The sequence below is a fragment of the Actinia tenebrosa genome, unplaced genomic scaffold, assembly GCF_029948245.1.
Source record: "Actinia tenebrosa isolate PJP-AT-01 unplaced genomic scaffold, QUT_ActTen_1.0 PGA_scaffold15__27_contigs__length_11533743, whole genome shotgun sequence".
Classification (NCBI taxonomy): Eukaryota; Metazoa; Cnidaria; class Anthozoa; order Actiniaria; family Actiniidae; genus Actinia; species Actinia tenebrosa.
Window position 1 is genome coordinate 9,622,095 of NW_028292575.1, and position 18,309 is coordinate 9,640,403.

The 18,309-nt window shown below is 37.8% G+C and overlaps 2 protein-coding genes and 1 pseudogene across 3 annotated transcripts; 1 reads left to right on the forward strand and 2 right to left on the reverse strand.

Annotated features, from left to right (window-relative positions):
* Window positions 1-57: 57 nt before the first annotated feature.
* Window positions 58-18,221, forward strand: LOC116302682 (general transcription factor IIF subunit 1). Of its 2 annotated transcripts, XM_031712028.2 has the most exons (10): window positions 58-259; window positions 6,287-6,384; window positions 8,875-8,947; window positions 9,512-9,705; window positions 11,587-11,872; window positions 13,331-13,430; window positions 14,756-14,911; window positions 15,235-15,447; window positions 16,757-16,909; window positions 17,407-18,221. In XM_031712028.2, the coding sequence occupies exons 1-10, from the start codon at window positions 203-205 to the stop codon at window positions 17,775-17,777; spliced, it is 1,701 nt and encodes a 566-aa protein (XP_031567888.1). In that variant the 5' UTR covers window positions 58-202; the 3' UTR covers window positions 17,778-18,221. The 2 variants fall into 2 exon arrangements, with proteins under 2 accessions (XP_031567888.1, XP_031567889.1); XM_031712029.2 differs by lacking the exons at window positions 58-259; window positions 8,875-8,947.
* On the reverse strand, window positions 1,133-2,299 carry LOC148911058 (uncharacterized). The gene has a single exon (XM_089030587.1). The coding sequence runs from the start codon at window positions 2,297-2,299 to the stop codon at window positions 1,133-1,135; it is 1,167 nt and encodes a 388-aa protein (XP_088886713.1).
* Window positions 4,008-4,817, reverse strand: LOC148911059 (uncharacterized; annotated as a pseudogene).
* Window positions 18,222-18,309: the final 88 nt, after the last annotated feature.

Here is an 18,309-nt window from a genome sequence, read left to right on the forward strand (position 1 = left end):
AAGGCAGTGCGTGGGGATCGAAGAGGACTCTGGGTACAATGAGAGTCGGCCAGGATACTAAGTCAATACATCTTGTTTTCCTTTGACTATTTTTTCTTTCATCTTTGCGCTCATAAAATTGGAATTCATAGTAAAAATAACGATATAACGTGAGTACTGATTACAAAACGAGTATAATCTCTTTCCTTTTTTATCTTTTGGCATGGATTCTACCAAGACATCGTCTCCGGGACCTGTCAACCCAAGACAATTAAACCAAGTAAGCTTTTAATAATAAGTAGCTTTGGAATATAAATATTAGTATATGTAATAGGACTCCATGCTGTCCAATTAAGAAATAATTGGGCGAGGAAAATTGCGAGGACTGGATGAGACCGTAGGCCAAGTCCAATTTGGCAGTCAGAGGAATTTTTCAAGTCTAATTATTTCTTGATTGGGGAGCATGAAATCCCATTACCTATTAATTATATAGCTGCCTAATTAATCCCATATCAACAAGACCTGTCCAATTAAGAAAATAATTGGACAGTTACCTATATGGGATTAATGAGAAGCTGTATAATTGGAAAATTAAACGAGACTTACCTGTAAGTTGAAGTTTGATTGAGATTCTAACACATGATGGACAGAGTTAGGAGATCACATCAGATAGCACAGCGCATGCGCAAGATCATTCTTCAAAGTTATGTGGGTGTGAGAAGGGAATGGATTCCAACCTCACCCCACTGAAATGTAATGCATGTTAATATGCGAATTAACAAACCATATGCATATAACCCCTAATGGGAGGGATAATACAGAGGGTTGGCATGTGATCTCCTAACTTTGTCCGTCATGCGATAGAATCTCAATCAAACTTCAACTTACAGGTAAGTCTCGTTTAATTTTCCAATTCTATCACATTACTACCAGAGTGGGAGATCCCATAAGACTTTAAAGCCTTCGAACACCCACAATTGAATGAGAAAAGCATGTTTATATTTAAACATATTTATTAATTCATATCAATAAAATCTCATAATTAAGTCTCTATAGACCTTCCATTTTCATCATAATAAGAATCACAGTGAACTATAACTTGTTGTAATGGAAAATGAACACTGATAGTAATTTAAATGTTTCTGTTTGTAATCTAATTTCTCAATATAGCAGAGGCCATGCTGTCATTACTTGACATGACTGGCTTATCATAAAATTTTCTAAATGTATTAGCAGTTGTCCAGCCAACTTTAGATAAGATGGCATCAAGAGGGACATCCTTTTGCTTGGCCTTAGAAGCACTGGCTGCTCTTGTGCTATGGCTCGCAAAGATGTTAGTGTCAATTCCTGATTTTTCCAGTACTATTTTAGCCCATCTAGATACTGTATCTCTAGATACTCCTTTGTGCGGTTTAACAAAACTTATAAACAATTGTTCGTCACCTCTGGCAGTCCTTGTACGTTGTAAATATTCTTTCAGTGTTTTGATGGGACATAATCTGCAATCTTGCTCGAATTCCTGAACAGAGATTGTTGATGTTGGTTGTTCTGGCTTACTTGTCTTGGTGTGACTAGTTAGTTGGAATAGACAAGAGGTATCACTCAGATGCATGGTTGCAATATTAAGCAAATGTATTGATTGTCCTCTTTGTCCTGTGACCATTAGAAGCAGCATCAGCAGTTTGAGTGTCAAGTCTTTCAGGGTTAACTTCTCTAATGGACTCAAGGTAGCTAAGTAGTTTAGAACCAGGGAAGCATCCCATATTTTATTGTACCGAGGTTGGGGTGACCTTGTTTCAAAGACACCTTTCATAAACCGAACTGTAAGATGGTGAGAACCAAAGTTTTCACAGTCTTTTATATGTAAAATTGACGAGAGAGCTGAACGTGAAGTGTTCAATGTTGAGTAACTAAGGTTCTTGTCATATAAGCTCGCCAAGAAATCTAAAGCTTCACTGATTTGTGGGGAATAACAATCAATCTGTCTTTTACCACAAAAGTCGATCCACTTTTCAATGTAGGTCTTGTATTGTTTTGTTGTGCCTGATCGCCATGATGCCATGAGGATGTCTGCAACGTTCCCAGAAATGTTGTATTTTGTGAAGGAATTCCTGAGACAGGACAAACCATCAATTTCAACTTTTTCCACAGTGGGTGTGGTTCCTGATGTCCCGAGTGTTGAAGTAATTTCTTGTTTGGGTAGAGGATCCATGGGAGTTTGCAAAGTTGCTGCAAAAGAAGTGGAAACCATGGTTGGCTGGGCCATAAAGGGACAATCAGAATTCCTGTCGCCTTGTCGTTGTTGATTTTCTGAAGGCATCTTGGGATCAGGCTAAATGGTGGAAATGCATAAAAGTTATAAATACAGTATGCCAATCTAGTGAAAATGCATCTACAAAGGAGCACCCAGGGTCTGGTTTCCATGAACAGTAGGAATCTAATTTATGATTGAGCCTTGTGGCAAACAAGTCTATATTGAGCTCAGGGTATTCTGTTACAATAATCTGGGAAGCTATACAGTTTAGAGCCCATTCGTGCTTGTCATTGAAGTGCCGAGACTGTTCATCGGCATCCACATTAGATATTCCGGGAATATGCACAGCTGAAACCTACATCTTCCGAGAAATCTCCCATTCCCACAATTCTTTGGCTAAATTATCTAGTTCAGGTGATTTGGAACCTCCCATGTTATTAACATATGCTACTGCTGTTATGTTATCTAACTGGAGCTGGATATGTATTTCCTTACTATGGTCTGCCAAAGACTTCAAAAAAATGCTGCCTGCAGTTTTAGCACATTAATGTGCTTGGAAGCTTCTGATGGGGTCCTACTACCCCCAATTTTCTTTCCCTTAAATACTGCACCCCACCCCTTTTTTGAAGCATCTAACTGGATGGTCATAGAAGGTGCAGGATATGTTATATGTGTCTTTGCCTGTGGTGCATATTTGATCCACCAAAGCAGCTCCTGAATAGAATTCTCTGACAATTTCATAGGAGTATTAAAATTCCCTGCATTAATTACAAGAGCATTTGTTTTGTCATGCTCAAGTACTCTATAGTGGAGGGGTCCATACTCTGCACCTGGAAAAAGGGATATGATTAGACCAATAACCCTTGCAACCTCTAAAATGAGAGGCATTTTCTTTTCAACAAGCTGATGACAGGCCTTAATAGTTTTGTCGATCTTTTCTGGTGTAGGTGATATAGTCATATTCAGAGAGTCAAGAATAATCCCGAGAAATATCAAAGCTTGTGTAGAAAGGAATACTGATTTCTTGGGGTGAATACAAAACCCCAATTCAGTGAATAACTTGGTAGTACTCTGAATATTTTTCCTGCACTCTGCAATGGTATCACCTTGCAAATACGAGTCGTCAATATAGCCTACACTTATATGACCCTGATTGTGCAGTGTTGAATAAACAGGTTTAAGCAGTTTTGTAAAAATGCGTGGGGCACTTGAAAGGCCATTGGAAAGACACGTATATTTATAAAGGCTTCCCTTAAACTCAAATTTCAAAAACTTTTGGTGATTTTTGTGTATAGGCACAGTGTAATATGCATCCTTAAGATCCACTGATGCCATATAACAACCTGGCTTTATCATTTTGGTTACAGTATCCAGAGTGTCCATTTTAAAATGGTGGTATTCCATGGATTTATTAAATTCTTTTAAGTTAAGGATCATACGAAATGAACCATCAGGTTGGGTCTGAGAAAGATTGTAGATATAAATTGGCCAGGTTCATGACATGAAGGCTCGATTACTCCTTTGGATAAAAGGGTTTTAAGTTCTCTTTGAACAATAAGCTCTTCTTGAGCATTAAATTTACTAGGTCTGTAGTGTGCTTGAGAAGGTGTAAGTCCCTCTTCGAAGGAAATTTCTACACCAGCGACAAATTTTAATATATTTGAGTCGCTTGTAATCTTATGCCAACTGGGCAGAAACTCTCTAAGTTTGCCCGCTCTAAAGGTTGTAAGGTCGTGCATAAATGTATAAACATCATTTGGTCTTACCTCAACATTTACTGTTTCGTGTTTCCCTCTCTCTTCCTGCTTTGAGAGGGAATGCCCTTGGATAAAAAATCATTTCTTCCCCGATAGGGAGCGAAGCGGTTGTTGTGGTTCCCGTAGGCTTTTCTGCCGCCATAATTTCGTCTATTATCTCGGTTATGATTGGTACATGTATGCGACGATGTTGAAGGGCGAACTTTCTTTGTCAATTTATTAGCATCGGTGATATCCTTTGCTAACTTCGAGAGATCTCCAAAGAGATATTCAGAGGTCTGATCAGCCACGGAACTACTGCATAGTGCCGCATAGTCTTTGTTGAGGTCATTCTTCATTGCTCGGCGTCGTGTGGCGTTCAAGTCGTGATTGCTTTGCAGAGTCAGTGCAATAGCGTAATAAACTGGACAAGTTCTCTGTTGTCCTTAAGTCCTGATTGAAGAATTAGGTCAGTTGCCTTCATCATGGCCACAACGCCAGCCACTAGTGTATTTTGTGACTTTTGAGTCTTGGAATCGTTGGTCCTCGAAATAGTGGATATTTGATTCCAAATGAGGTGGTTTACATGTGGCGTCCTCAGACCAGTCATGTTCTGTGGTCGAGGGTAAAGATCAATCTTCGATTGAATCTTTTCTTCTGGTAACTTCTCTTTCAAGAGAGAGTTTAGTATGGATTAACTGAGCGACTTGTTCATCTAATCCTTCCTCGCTGCTGCCTTGAGCATTGTTTTGTTCCTCTTGGTACTCTTCGCTTGGATCAACAGGCTCACTAATGGCCAGTATATTTTCATTCATTTTCCTCATCTCCTGGAGGAGAGCAGCGAACATTGAGCCAGTATCTGGCGGGTCCAGCGAACATTTACCATCATCGACCATCTTGGCGTCGTCCGACACGCTCAAGCTTGAGTGGGAAATCTTTTAGCTTCAACTACGTTGTTTTTAGGCTTACCACGTAACATTCGACTCAGCAAGTTTTTAAAATCTTCAAGATTCCGTGTTTTCGAAACGTGACCTTGCTGGCAAAGCAAACTATTCAATGATCTTGCGCATGCGCTGTGCTATCTCATGAGATCTCCCACTCTGGTAGTCATGTGATAGAATTAATATTATTATTATACAGCTTCTCATTAATCCCATATAGGTAACTGTCCAATTATTTTCTTAATTGGACAGGTCTTGTTGATATGGGATTAATTAGGCACCTATATAATTAATAGGTAATGGGATTTCATGCTCCCCAATCAAAAAATAATTAGACTTGAAAAATTCCTCTCACTGCCAAATTGGACTCGGCCTACGGCCTCATCCAATTTTGTCAGTCCTCAGAATTTTCCTCGTCCAATTATTTCTTAATTGGACAGCATGGAGTCCTATTACATATACTTATATAGTATAAACCTACTATTAATGGACTATCAAAAATCTTGCGCTCTGATTTGCTGCTGAGCTACTAGTGTTATATTACTGATAGACCTCTAGTACCAAAAATTGCTAGTTTTGAAAACTAAAACACAAAAAAATAAATTATTTCGACCTAATTTCAAAATTGTTTGTATCCCTATTTGACTGTTTATACGTTTTGTTACACTAAAACGATTAGACCTCTCACCATTATGGTCTACAAGTCAATAGACCATTCAGGTTTTGGCTTCATGGGCTATTGACTCAGACAGTTTGGGCTATGGGTCTAATCGTAGCTTTGTACCTACAGGGGCTGGTAGCACCCTAAAAGTGGGGGATTGCTAAGATTGTAGAATAGATGGGACTTGTATGGGAAAACACATTCAAGTGCATTCAAGTGCATTCAAGATCATATCTGTATGCATTTTGTGCTATATAAGCAAAGTCATAATTATTTTAAACTATTAAACGTGGGGGCTAAGAAATGGAAAATATATTAATAAAAGTAGTGTGGCCTGGGAAAAGGTGGAAGGCTATAGCCCACCCCCCCTGACGGACCCCCTCATCAGCCTCAAAACTAAAACATTCAACTATGGTAAGGGTAAAATGCAGGAAAACCTTCTCAATTGATAAATACAATACAAGCTTAATTACCTTGAACCTGGAAATAAGCCTTTACATGTATATGGCCTGTGGCCCTTGGGGTGTATGTATGGCTTATTGCCTCCGTTCTCAGTAATAAACTCAAACCCCTAACATACTGTAGTCACTGGCCGCTTGGCCAATCACAGAGTGTAGAACTCTATATTGAGGTCTAAAATTATAGTGTCTAATGTTGTATGTATACATGTACAGTAACAAATGATAAGTGATTTGCTGTCTACTTTAATTCAAAGATACAAGGAAAGATATCAGGTAGATCATCACCATCACCAGGAGAGTCATTGACATCAAGTAATGAACCATTTACTGAGTATAAAGTCAGAGTACCAAGGTATGGGCATATATAGAGGATATTACATAGGCGCGCGGACATACGAAATTTATCTTCGAGTGTTGAAAAGATCTCTCACGAGTGAGCGCAGCGAACGAGTGAGAGATTTTCAACACGAGAAGATAAATTTCGTATCTCCAAGCGCCCATGTAATATTCTGTTTATTATATAATTATCAATGGAGTATGTTTTGGCTTTTTCAGGCAATTATTTCCGTGTATTTTTGAATAGTCATCGCAATGGTGTTATCTTCACACGTGAAAATAACATGTTATTTTCACGTGTGAAGATATCAATTTTTCGAAATAGAGAAAAATAGATATTTCATTGGTAATTATATAATAAATGACATTATTACTCATTATAAGACCAATTTGAGATCTGCACAAGATACTAGTCAAGAGTGCTACATGGTCTGGAGTATGTGTATGTTGACTGTCTTGTATATCTATATTCATATATTATTCATATCATATTGCTATCTCTATCCATATGCATTCATCCAAATCTGCCTATGATAAAATGCAAAATTTAAAAAAAGTTCTAAAAATATCATTGTGTATCGATGGACATTTTCAAGGTTTAATTGTTTTTCTGGAGCTAAACATAGATAAACCATATGTGAATTGGCATTGTCAGTGTTTTATAAAATAGAAATAAAGATTTGAAGGAAAAGATTGATCTTTTGAAAATGACATCTAAATTTTTTTTCCAGTAATTGTCTCTCACTAGAGCTTTCTGAAAAAAATATCAGGGATGATAATCCCATAATTTTTGAAATTAACTTTTGATATACTTATATATAACCGCAGTGTATAATTATAATATACATATTTTTCAGATAGCCCTAGTTATTGATTTGCGTCTAAAGTTTTTAACTCATTCGCGATGTTTCATTGGTTTGTCAATAGGAAGTTTGCATGATGGTGTCATCTTACTTCCATTACCAAAATGCTTTGCGAATTTTCTTTCTTATTCAAATTTGTATTTCCTCATGAGAATTGTAAAACAATATTATTGCTAATTAACTGAACAAAAGAAAGTGTGTGTCAGAGTGTGGTACTGGTAGTAAATGACGCTTTAGTGCAAGTTAGTGACCTATTCCCTTAAGAACAGTCTTCAACACCAGCAATTGAACCATATATTCTGGATGATTCCAGGCAAGTTAGTTTCAGTAACCAAACTCTCAGGCAACTTTACCATAATTTTTGGTTTTTACTTGCCCTTTCCGTTTGAGGACCCAAAACAGCTTATCACTAACTGAATAAAAAATTCTAGTTTTAACATTAACTTTGTCCTTAGCTAGATAATGTATGGAAGTATCATCGTGTATGGGCTGTTAACCAAATATTTCATAGGTTTCCGAACATACGAGTTGGGCTTTGGCTCTCCTCACTTAGAAAATTTTTTTTTGATTCCAGACGAGATTTGAATGCACCACCAGCACCACCAGCACCCTTTGTCCAAATGATTATTATTGACAATGTCTATCCTTAACCCTAACCTACAACCTAACCACTCAGCCATAAACTAAATTGCTTGCTTGGTCCCTTTTGAAAAATGAATACATGCATAGAATACGTGAATACATGCATAGAAACAAGTTTTTCTGAGAGGCCAGAATATGCAAATGTGTCACTCACTCTCTCATTCACTCTCCACCTGTTCACTCTCTAAAATGTTAGCAAAACCACAGGTATCCCATTTTGTGTTTCTGTTAGGGTTTTATTAAGACTTTGTAATATGGATTATTTTTGAAAGTACTGAAATAAAGCTATTATCTTGACCTGTTTTTATCTTGGCCTGTTATACTGTACTGTAGATTTGGAGTTTTTTGTGTCGTTCAATCAAGACATATGAGTTGAAGTCTATATGATTGTCCCCGATTGTGTCATAAACAACAATTAATTCTTATCTTGTATTCACTTTTGAAGACTCCTAAGGCCGAATGATTCCTGGAATAAATCTCTCAGTCCAGCTTTGAAATTACAAACAAAATCCCATTCTGCTTTTCAGAAGACTCTATTCTAGATACAGACAAAGTATTAGCAAATACTTGAACCAGTTAACTCTGTCAAAGTCTTCTCTTGAACCTCTTGAAGTTCAGACAATAATTTATCACTGAATTTGCTTCAAAACTCAACAAAATAAGTAAACAAAGAACTTACGAAATAGATATTGAAAGGAAAATCCAAAGACGATTACTCATTTAATACCAACTAAATTGAGCATAAAGGATGCTTCATTAATGAAGTGTATGCACAAAGATATTTATATAGCATAAAGTATGCTATTTGTAGGGTACCACAACTGTAGCTGAATGAAATTTCATATCGAAATTTGAATTTTAATAGAATTTCCCTGACATATTGATTCCTGTGCATATAGTGTATGTAGTGTATGTAGTGTAATACAATTCAATTAAATTGTAAATCAATATTTACATTTGTATTGTTTCGCTGATTTAAAAATGCTTGTTGTTTTTTTAAGGAATTTAGCCAAGAAATACTACATGATGCGCTTTCAATCAGGGTCAAAGCCTGATCTATCCAACTTAACAAAGGTTGGATTATTCTTCTTTATTCTACTTCCTCCATCCTTTCTTTATTTTCTTTCCTTTGTTCTCCTTCCTTCGTCCACCTTATCCTTTATCCTCCTTCCTCCATTCTCTTTCCTACATCCTACATCCAACTTAATTCGTTCGTCCACCTTCTTTCATTCTATTTCTTTGATTCTTTTTCTTTCATCATCTAAGTTCCTTTGTCCTCCTTCCTTTGTCCTCCTTCCTTTGTTTTCCTTCCTTCTTCTCCCTTCATCCTTCTTCATTCCCCTCCCTTCATACTTCTTTCTTTGTCTTCCTTCATCCTACTTCCTTCATCCCCCTTTCTTTTTCCTCCTTTCATCCTTATTCTACCCTATTACTTTCCTCCTCCTCTTTCTGCCCTTCCCCTGCCCTTTCCCCTGATGAGTCTTTTAGGTTAATGAGTACTGAGATGCATGCCTGGGATCTACTCATTAATGTAAAGGAAACAAAAGATCAAAATATACAATTATATTGTTGTTGTGAAAGTATTTTAATGAAATGCATTCACTACATTCATGTTGAATATTATATTCAATTCTAAAGGTATCCATGAGTAGACCTACTGCTTCAACTCAGGAAAAAGAAGAAGACTCCATGCCAAAAAGTGGAGCAGGCAGTGAATATGGAAGAGAAAGAAGAGAAGAAGCAAGGAAGAGACGAAGAGGATATGGAAAGAAAGTGGAAGATCCTGATGCAGCTCCTTGGAACCTTAAAATTGGTGGGAAAGGAGGAAAGAGGTTATAGATGATTTTTAATTTGTTTATTTATTTCTTTGTTCGTTTGTTTTGTTTGACTGTGTAGTATGTTGTAGTTGGAGTCTGGGCTGGACCAACACTCAGAATCTTAAAATAACTGAGGAGAAAGTGATGCCTTTGTAATTACATCTACAAATGGTTTACAGTCATTTCGCCCACGGACCATTTCGCCCACGCCAATTCGCCCACGCATAAAATCATCGATCATGCGTTTGCCAATTCGCTCACGTGTAGAATCACTTTAAGAAATATGTTACCATGACTAAAAAAAAAGTAGTTCGTGGTTTACCAACCTTACTTGACGCTTAAGCTCAAGACTTCAAAACGCGAACTTTTTATACGCCATAACGGACTCGCCTACGCTAACTCGCTAACGAACGAAACAACTTGTAAACCAATGTAAATGTCACTTTAGCCTTTTTAAACCTCAGATGAATTACTTCTAGACTTTTTTATCGTTATTTGGCTTACTTGACATAAATACTTCTTAGAACACAAAGTTTTATATATCCGTATTATCCGTCGAAGGACGCCTGACGCCATAGCTTTATAGTATTATATGCCGCCTAATCGGTTTCTAAATTTTACAGCATCTTGAATCGGTTTTTAAACTTTTTGTCAAACTTGTTAACCAAACTGTCTTCTTATTTGAGTAGCCATGGTACAAAAAACAGGAAATTCGGTCTTCGCTTCTCGGGCAAATTATTTCAGCGTCTCGAATTCACTGAGTCGTAACAGAGGACGCTGTAAAAACAGCTGTAGGAGATTTCGATAGAAAAGAAAGACAGGTTAATCAGATCCTGCTTGACGGACTTAAACTCGGTTGTTTCATTTATTTACAATTTACTAGTCTTTATGTTCAATAAATTAATCAGTCAATAAGCTTGAACGTGTTGATAAGAAGTCAGAAACAAAGCGTGGGCGAGTTTGCTTCTGACTTGCCAAGGTTCGAGCTAGAAAAGCCAAAATACCTTTACGCCTATTGAACATCGATCGACAAGCGACGCTATATTGTTTTCGTGTAATCAACAAGCTTCCTAGTCGTTTACTGACGCTTTCTTTACCTAGAATCCATTAGACTCGAACTTTGGCAAGTAAAAAATAATAAAGAATGGTAAAGCTACCCAAAACACACATTTCATAGATTAGAGTATAGGGAAATAGGGAAATAAAGTCATCCGAGTCATAAGTTGGTAGAAACGGACTCGATATGGCAGCTAAGTGAACGCTGTCCTTGGTCGCGTTTAGATCTCCACTTTCACTGATCGTATCGTGAAATGATCGCTCCAAATATGCTTCAAAATCATTTACAAATGTTTTTCAAGAGGCTATGTTTCTTTTTAACAAGTCTCATCGAAGTTTTGTTTTGGTAATTTCCAATGGTAGCGAAAGGACTTCATGATGGTAGCGAAAGGACTCCGGGTGGTAGCGAACCGACGGTAGCGAAAGTGCGTGGTAGCGAAACGACCTGTCGTATAAAAAGTTCGCGTTTTGAAGTCTTGAGCTTAAGCGTCAAGTAGGGTTGGTAGGTACCGATTGGTAAATCACGAACTGCCTTTTTTTAGTCATGGTATCATATTTCTTAAAGTGATTCTACACGTGGGCGAATTGGCAAACGCATGATCGATGATTTTATGCGTGGGCGAAATGGTCCGTGGGCGAAATGACTGGTTACCCTACAAATGGTTAAACCTTCATGTGGCTTGGATGACCACGTTAATGATGGTCCTGTCCCTAATTAACTAAAGAAGATAAAAGAGGACCACAAGTTTACCAGTTGAACTGCTGTCAAGTGTGATCCTCTATAAACCAAGTTGGTCTTTTTTTATTTAAACATTAATTTTTTTTAAAATCTCCGGTTAGGTACTCTGGAAGGAAGGAAGCAGGGATCAATGAGAATTCAAACTATTACATCTTGACTCAGTGCCCTGATGGAGCGTTTGAAGCAGTTCCTGTGACTTCATGGTACAACTTCACTCCAAATATAAATTATAGAACATTAACAACAGATGAAGCTGAAGAAGAATTCCTCAGGCGTGACAAGACTGTTAACTACTTTTCCTTAATGGTCAAGAAGAGGCTTCAGAATAATGATGATGAGGAAGAATTGGAGAAGGAAAAAGGGGGAATCAAAGTACCAAGCAATATGGTAATAAACATGATAGTAGAATCCCAGTTATGAGTCCCCCTGGTCGCAACCTGGCCACCTGTCTTATTTCCTCCCAGTTATTATATAAGCCCACTCCATTGATGGAGTACGGCCCAGTAGCACATTGACAATCATCCTTTAGTTAATGTAAACTATATAATACCTCTTGGGATTGTTTTCAAATGAACTGAAATTTTCAAAAAATGTCCACTGTGTATGGAGTTGACCAGTTATGGAACAAAATCTATGCTGTCCGGTTTTCCAAAATTCTAGGAAAAACTCATGCGCAAACGTCGTAATATATCACATATTGATAAAAATAATATTGTATTTAAATATCAATTTGGTTTCAGAGATAAAGAGTTCTCACATGTTGAAGAGTTCTCACATGTTGAAGAGTTCTCACATGTTGAAGAGTTCTCACATGTTGAAGAGTTCTCACATGTCGAAGAGTTCTCACATGTTGAAGAGTTCTCACATGTTGAAGAGTTCTCACATGTCGAAGAGTTCTCACATGTTGAAGAGTTCTCACATGTCGAAGAGTTCTCACATGTTGAAGAGTTCTCACATGTTGAAGAGTTCTCACATGTTGAAGAGTTCTCACATGTTGAAGAGTTCTCACATGTTGAAGAGTTCTCACATGTTGAAGAGTTCTCACATGTTGAAGAGTTCTCACATGTCTCTGAAGAGCTCTCACATGTTGAAGAGTTCTCACATGTTGAAGAGTTCTCACATGTTGAAGAGTTCTCACATGTTGAAGAGTTCTCACATGTCGAAGAGTTCTCACATGTTGAAGAGTTCTCACATGTTGAAGAGTTCTCACATGTTGAAGAGTTCTCACATGTTGAAGAGTTCTCAAAAATTAAAAAGTTAATTGTAGTATCTAAAACACTTGCAGTACACTAGGCAGCTTAGAAAGTGTTTCAACCACTAAGGAACGTGAGAGAGAGAGAGAAAAAAAGAAATCATACGAAAATTACAATTGGGAAGAACTTCTTTCTTGACAGGTGGACTTAAATCACTTTAATTTTTTGAACTCGACAAGTATGGAAGCTTAAATTAAAGCCAGAAAAAGTATAGCAATAGAGCTGCAGACTCGCCTGTAGAAACCTCAACAATGACCAACAATGAAAGTGGATGACAAAGTGAAAGATTTTTGCCAGCCCCTCATTTTTTTTTGAAGTGCACCTAACCCCTGATACAATACTATTCACATCAAGTGAATAATTGAATGGTGAAATATTTCTTCATTTGAATGTTATGAAGGTTTATACTTCCAATATGTTAATGACGTTATTTTCTCAGAGGTTTGAAATATTAGGGAGTTGTTGTCAACGTATTGGATCATTAGCAATAACGTTTTTCCCTTTCACTCTCTTTACTAATGCGTATTTAATCTTTGTTGTATTCATGTAGATCTCCCTGACTTCTGTTTCTTTATTTGTTTTTTTTCCCCAGAAAATTCTTGATGATGAAGATTTAAAAATGTCCAATTCTGATGATGACGATGATGAGGATGATGATAAACCAGTCAGAGACAAAATATTCAATGCTCAAGGTAGGACGACTAAAACAATAGCCTGCTTTGCAGACGATATTCGTGTCGGTCTATAAGCCGGTCTATAAGAGGCTACCAAAACTGGGGGCCAAAACAGGAGGCCAAAACAATCATGAAATCCCTCCAACCACTGTCACTAGGTTTAGATTCCCAGACTTGGCAACTGTCATATATGAGCAGAGTTTTTGGTTTTCTCCTGTACTTTAAGGGTTTTTCTTCGGATTCTCCGGTTTTGCTCCCTCATCAAACATCAACCGTTCTAAATTCCAATTTGAAATCAGTGGAAGAAGAGCGACTTGGTAACACTGGAAACTTTTATAAACTTACATACTTTGAAAATAGTATGTACTAGGTGAAATTATCATGAAAAGATTCCCAAAGTCACCCCCTGACACATCACACGCACTAATCAGGTAAACTAAATGTTTGAGTTTCCATTTCCTTGAACCCTGAAACATCTCTGAGTTAATTTTGATATGAACTAGGGAGTCACAAAGCGAATTGCAATTTCGCATGTTGGGTTTTGTGGAGAGAAGAACATTTTTTTATCTGTGCTATGTTATGGATGTGAAAATAAGCTTACTTTGGTGTCCTTTTGAGTGTTGTGATCTTTGTAAAACTCGCTACTCCGCCTGCACTCCTTCACACGCTTCAGAGGGACGACTTCTGTCGATGTAATATCTAAGAGAAAATAAGCTTACTTTGCTACTCCATCCATCCATCCATAAGTACTACATAACTACTGACAGACATTTATATACTGTCTGTTACTAAATGTCCCGATTTTTTCAGTCAGTGTGTAATGTTGGATAATTGTTTCTATTTTTTTCCGGTCCGATATCCTAAAAAATCGTGCGTTCTGATTGGCTGTTTGAGCGGGCGGTATTTTGTCAGTATCTGCCCGCGCTCGCGGTCCGGTATCCTTTTTTGATAAACAATAAAACAAAGTGATTATAAAAAACAAGTGGAAAAATACGGGAAAAAATAAATAAGTTATTTACCGTCCTGTAGTCGCAGTCCGGATAGGGAAAAACTGCCTCGGTCCGTATATTCAAGACCTGGGGCACAGTTTTTCCCTATCCGGACCTCCTGGTCGGTAAATAACATATATATATATATATATATCCGTTCTATACGCATTGTAAAACACACCATGGTACTACTTAATGGTGACTTTTGACATCAAAGGTTATGATAGTTAGGAAAGGTATATATATTTTCATTTGGGGGAAGAAAGGGAGGCCTGTGGTAGTCCTCCCCCTTTCACTCACCCTTATATAAAGTCAACGAGTAGCTAGCTTTCGTGTAAATTATGTACCCCATAGGTAAAGAAATCAAGAAAATGAATAGGAGCAAGAAGAAAGGCGAAGCAAAGCAAAAGAAAGGGGGTACAGATGAAGAAAGTGACGCATCGTCTGAAGAAGATGGATATTTTGATTCTAAGGAAGTTGATTACATGTCAGACTCATCATCGTCATCAGGTAGGAAAGACTGCTTCGAGAGTTTTATTTATTCGATTGGGAGAGTGTTTATAGCGGACAATATGGAAAGTAAAAGAACATACTTACATCGGCTAAGTGCTAGGTAGGTTCTCCCATAGTGGTCTCCTTGAGTGCCAGCTAACTCCACATGATGATGACTCGTGTTAATAGACTGCCTTTAAATTAGATGTAGAGTTAGTGTGTAATGTAAAGTTCATGTAAGGAAACTTTTGCATTTTCAAAGACCATTGAAGATTGAATCAGGTTGTCTTAAAAGGATTTGATATTGAAGAATTCATATATCATTCTTATTCAATCATTAGAAGATATCAAGGTCGACATTTCCAAACCCGATACAAAAGATGACCTGAATGCCGAATCGAGCGAAAGCGAGGAAGATGACGAGCTTACGAATGCTGGAAAAGATATTAAAAAGATGTTACAAAAGGACCGAGGGGAGGGGGGGTCATCAGAAGAAGAGGACGAGGATCCTGAAGGTGATGACGTTAAGGGTACTTCTGCACTGTTCCTGCAAGGTACGGTAGGCACCTGTTTAATCGTACATCGTATATATAAGATATTCATGCTATACGTGTAGGGTAGTGAACATATCACAGTACATTAGAATACTTTAGGTAACTGGGAGGTGACCATGCACGTGGTGAACATATTACAGTACATTAGAATACTTTAGGTAACTGGGAGGTGACCATGCACGTAGTGAACATATCACAGTGCATTAGAATACTTTAGGTAGTGGGAGGTGACCATGCACGTAGTGAACATATCACAGTGCATTAGAATACTTTAGGTAACTGGGAGGTGACCATGCACGTAGTGAACATATCACAGTGCATTAGAATACTTTAGGTAGTGGGAGGTGACCATGCACGTAGTGAACATATCACAGTACATTAGAATACTTTAGGTAACTGGGAGGTGACCATGCACGTAGTGAAGATATCACAGTGCATTAGAATACTTTAGGTAACTGGGAGGTGACCATGCACGTAGTGAACATATCACAGTACATTAGAATACTTTAGGTAACTGGGAGGTGACCATGCACGTAGTGAAGATATCACAGTGCATTAGAATACTTTAGGTAACTGGGAGGTGACCATGCACGTAGTGAACATATCACAGTGCATTAGAATACTTTAGGTAACTGGGAGGTGACCATGCACGTAGTGAAGATATCACAGTGCATTAGAATACTTTAGGTAACTGGGAGGTGACCATGCACGTGGTGAACATATCACAGTGCATTAGAATACTTTAGGTAATTGGGAGGTGACCATGCACGTAGTGAACATATCACAGTGCATTAGAATACTTTAGGTAACTGTATTATTTCTATATTATTCTATAATCTAATTTTGTTACGTTTTAAATATGAGTCTCTGGCTTGATGCAAAGAGCAACCTCATCCCACGTTTAATTGCCCTATTTCACTATGACGTCACTGCTAGTTTATGTGAGGGATAGAATCGCCAAATCAATTATAAAATCAACAAAATTTGCTCCTAGCGAAACAGTTTAATCTAAAATGGCCTGGTTTTCAGATATAATATGTGTTAACATGTTCCAAAAAATATTCTTAGCGTTTGCTGGCTATTCTACTTCTCTTCGTGGATTGATACGGGTTTTAGAACAATTTTCGGTGAATTTGCGTTGATTTGACCCCCTCCGACGACAATGATCCTTTGCGTTTAAACAATAGATTGTTTTGATGTGACGTCATAGTGAAATAGGGCAATTAATAAAAAGATTGCTTGCTTTAGTTATGAATTCTAATATTCTTATTAAATATACTCTTTAATTTTTTTGTTATTCAATGCACAGAAAAAAAGAAAGGCAAAAAGAAGAATGGAAGCAGATCAAGTACCTCGTCCAGCAGTAGATCGTCAACACCAACTGCAGGATTAGAAAACCAGCCCGCCGTGTCTACTGTTGCTGCTGCAGCTAAGAAACTGGAAGGCAGACCTGCAACCCCTAGTAAGTACACTTCTTTATCACCCCACTACCACCACCATACCTACATTCCTACTACGTTTACAGGGGATTTCGCTTCTCTCAGCCCTAGTAGCGAATCAGCGAACAATGTTTCGTTCCTAGCTCGAAAAACAACGAAAAACGAAAAACAAGCGTCGGTTGATTTTTGTCCAGTTGACCTTAAATTCGGCTCGTTATGATAGACAGTGGGAAGAGTTTCGTGATCCCTCGGCATTTCATCCATGCTCGACAGGGTATTAAACGATGTGACCCATAACAAGATCTCCACCGATACAAGGCTGTGATGTTCATTTTTAACCTTTGCCTTTAACCTTAATTCATCTTGTCCACTGTGCTTATAGGCTTTTTTAGCTCTGGAATTTCCGCTATAATTTCAATCAATTTTGCCCTAAATATGTAACATACAATTGATAATTGAATTTTGCCTTTGTTAAATTACTTTGATATTTGTTAACGGTCAGTTTGTTTTTCAATTCAAGCTGGTAAAGGTAAGAAGCGACCTGCATCAGAGCCTGCCAAAACAGGATTTGTTTCCATTAGTGATAGCCCCTCGTCCAAGAAAGCTCGCGTTTCGCCTGGGCCGAGTTCGCTGTCTGGATCAGCCTGTAATACACCGACACCCGCTGACAACGGCAACTCAATAACCGAAGATTCAGTTCGCAGATACCTCGCACGCAAGCCAATGACAACCAAGGATTTACTACAAAAGTTCAACCCTAAGAAAACCGGGTTGACTAATGAGCAAACGATACAACTGATAGCTACAATATTAAAAAAGATACAGCCCGAACAAAAGACCATTAAGGGGAAACTTTATCTATCGCTCAAGTCTTCGTACAGTTATGTCTAACTCTACCAAGGACGCCAACTGAACGAAGCCATTGTCTGGTTTGAGACCTCCTTGTCTTCTTATCTAAGATTTCTAAAATAGTGAAATTAGTTTAGCTTTACTAAAGGAAGACAATTTCGAATGTTGACTAGATGCTTGAATATGTTGTTACAAGATATGAAGAGGTTTTTACAAACCATTAAAACGTACGGACAACTGCTAACTCCCCGTCGAACGCACTGTCATTCGACTTAGAAAAACTCCCCCTCTTCTAGTATACGGAAACTCGTATTATGAAGCGTTAAATCCAATCTAATTCTTTCTACTGTTTCGCCACAATACCAAATCAAATTGCCTTTGGTGAACTCGTGGATACTACCCTGTGCCTTTTCTATCTGTGCATTTTGTTGACTTGTTGAGTACTTTCTGACCTTTCTTTATGAATAAATTCCTCCAAAAGGGAAAGTCTGGTTTTAGTTTTTTAAATACCTGCTGGAGAGTGCTTTTTTCCATGAATCTATCTTTCCACCTACGAGTCTTCAAATTGGTAAAA

Bases quoted from the DNA above. Each gene is read 5' to 3' on its own strand.
- LOC116302682 (XM_031712028.2), top strand. From the start codon at position 203: ATGGATTCTACCAAGACATCGTCTCCGGGACCTGTCAACCCAAGACAA. The intron at 260-6,286 runs GTAAGCTTTTAA...TTTAATTCAAAG, and splicing joins ACCCAAGACAATTAAACCAA to ATACAAGGAAAGATATCAGG. The intron at 16,910-17,406 runs GTAAGTACACTT...TTTCAATTCAAG, and splicing joins AGGCAGACCTGCAACCCCTA to CTGGTAAAGGTAAGAAGCGA.
- LOC148911058 (XM_089030587.1), bottom strand. From the start codon at position 2,299: ATGCCTTCAGAAAATCAACAACGACAAGGCGACAGGAATTCTGATTGT.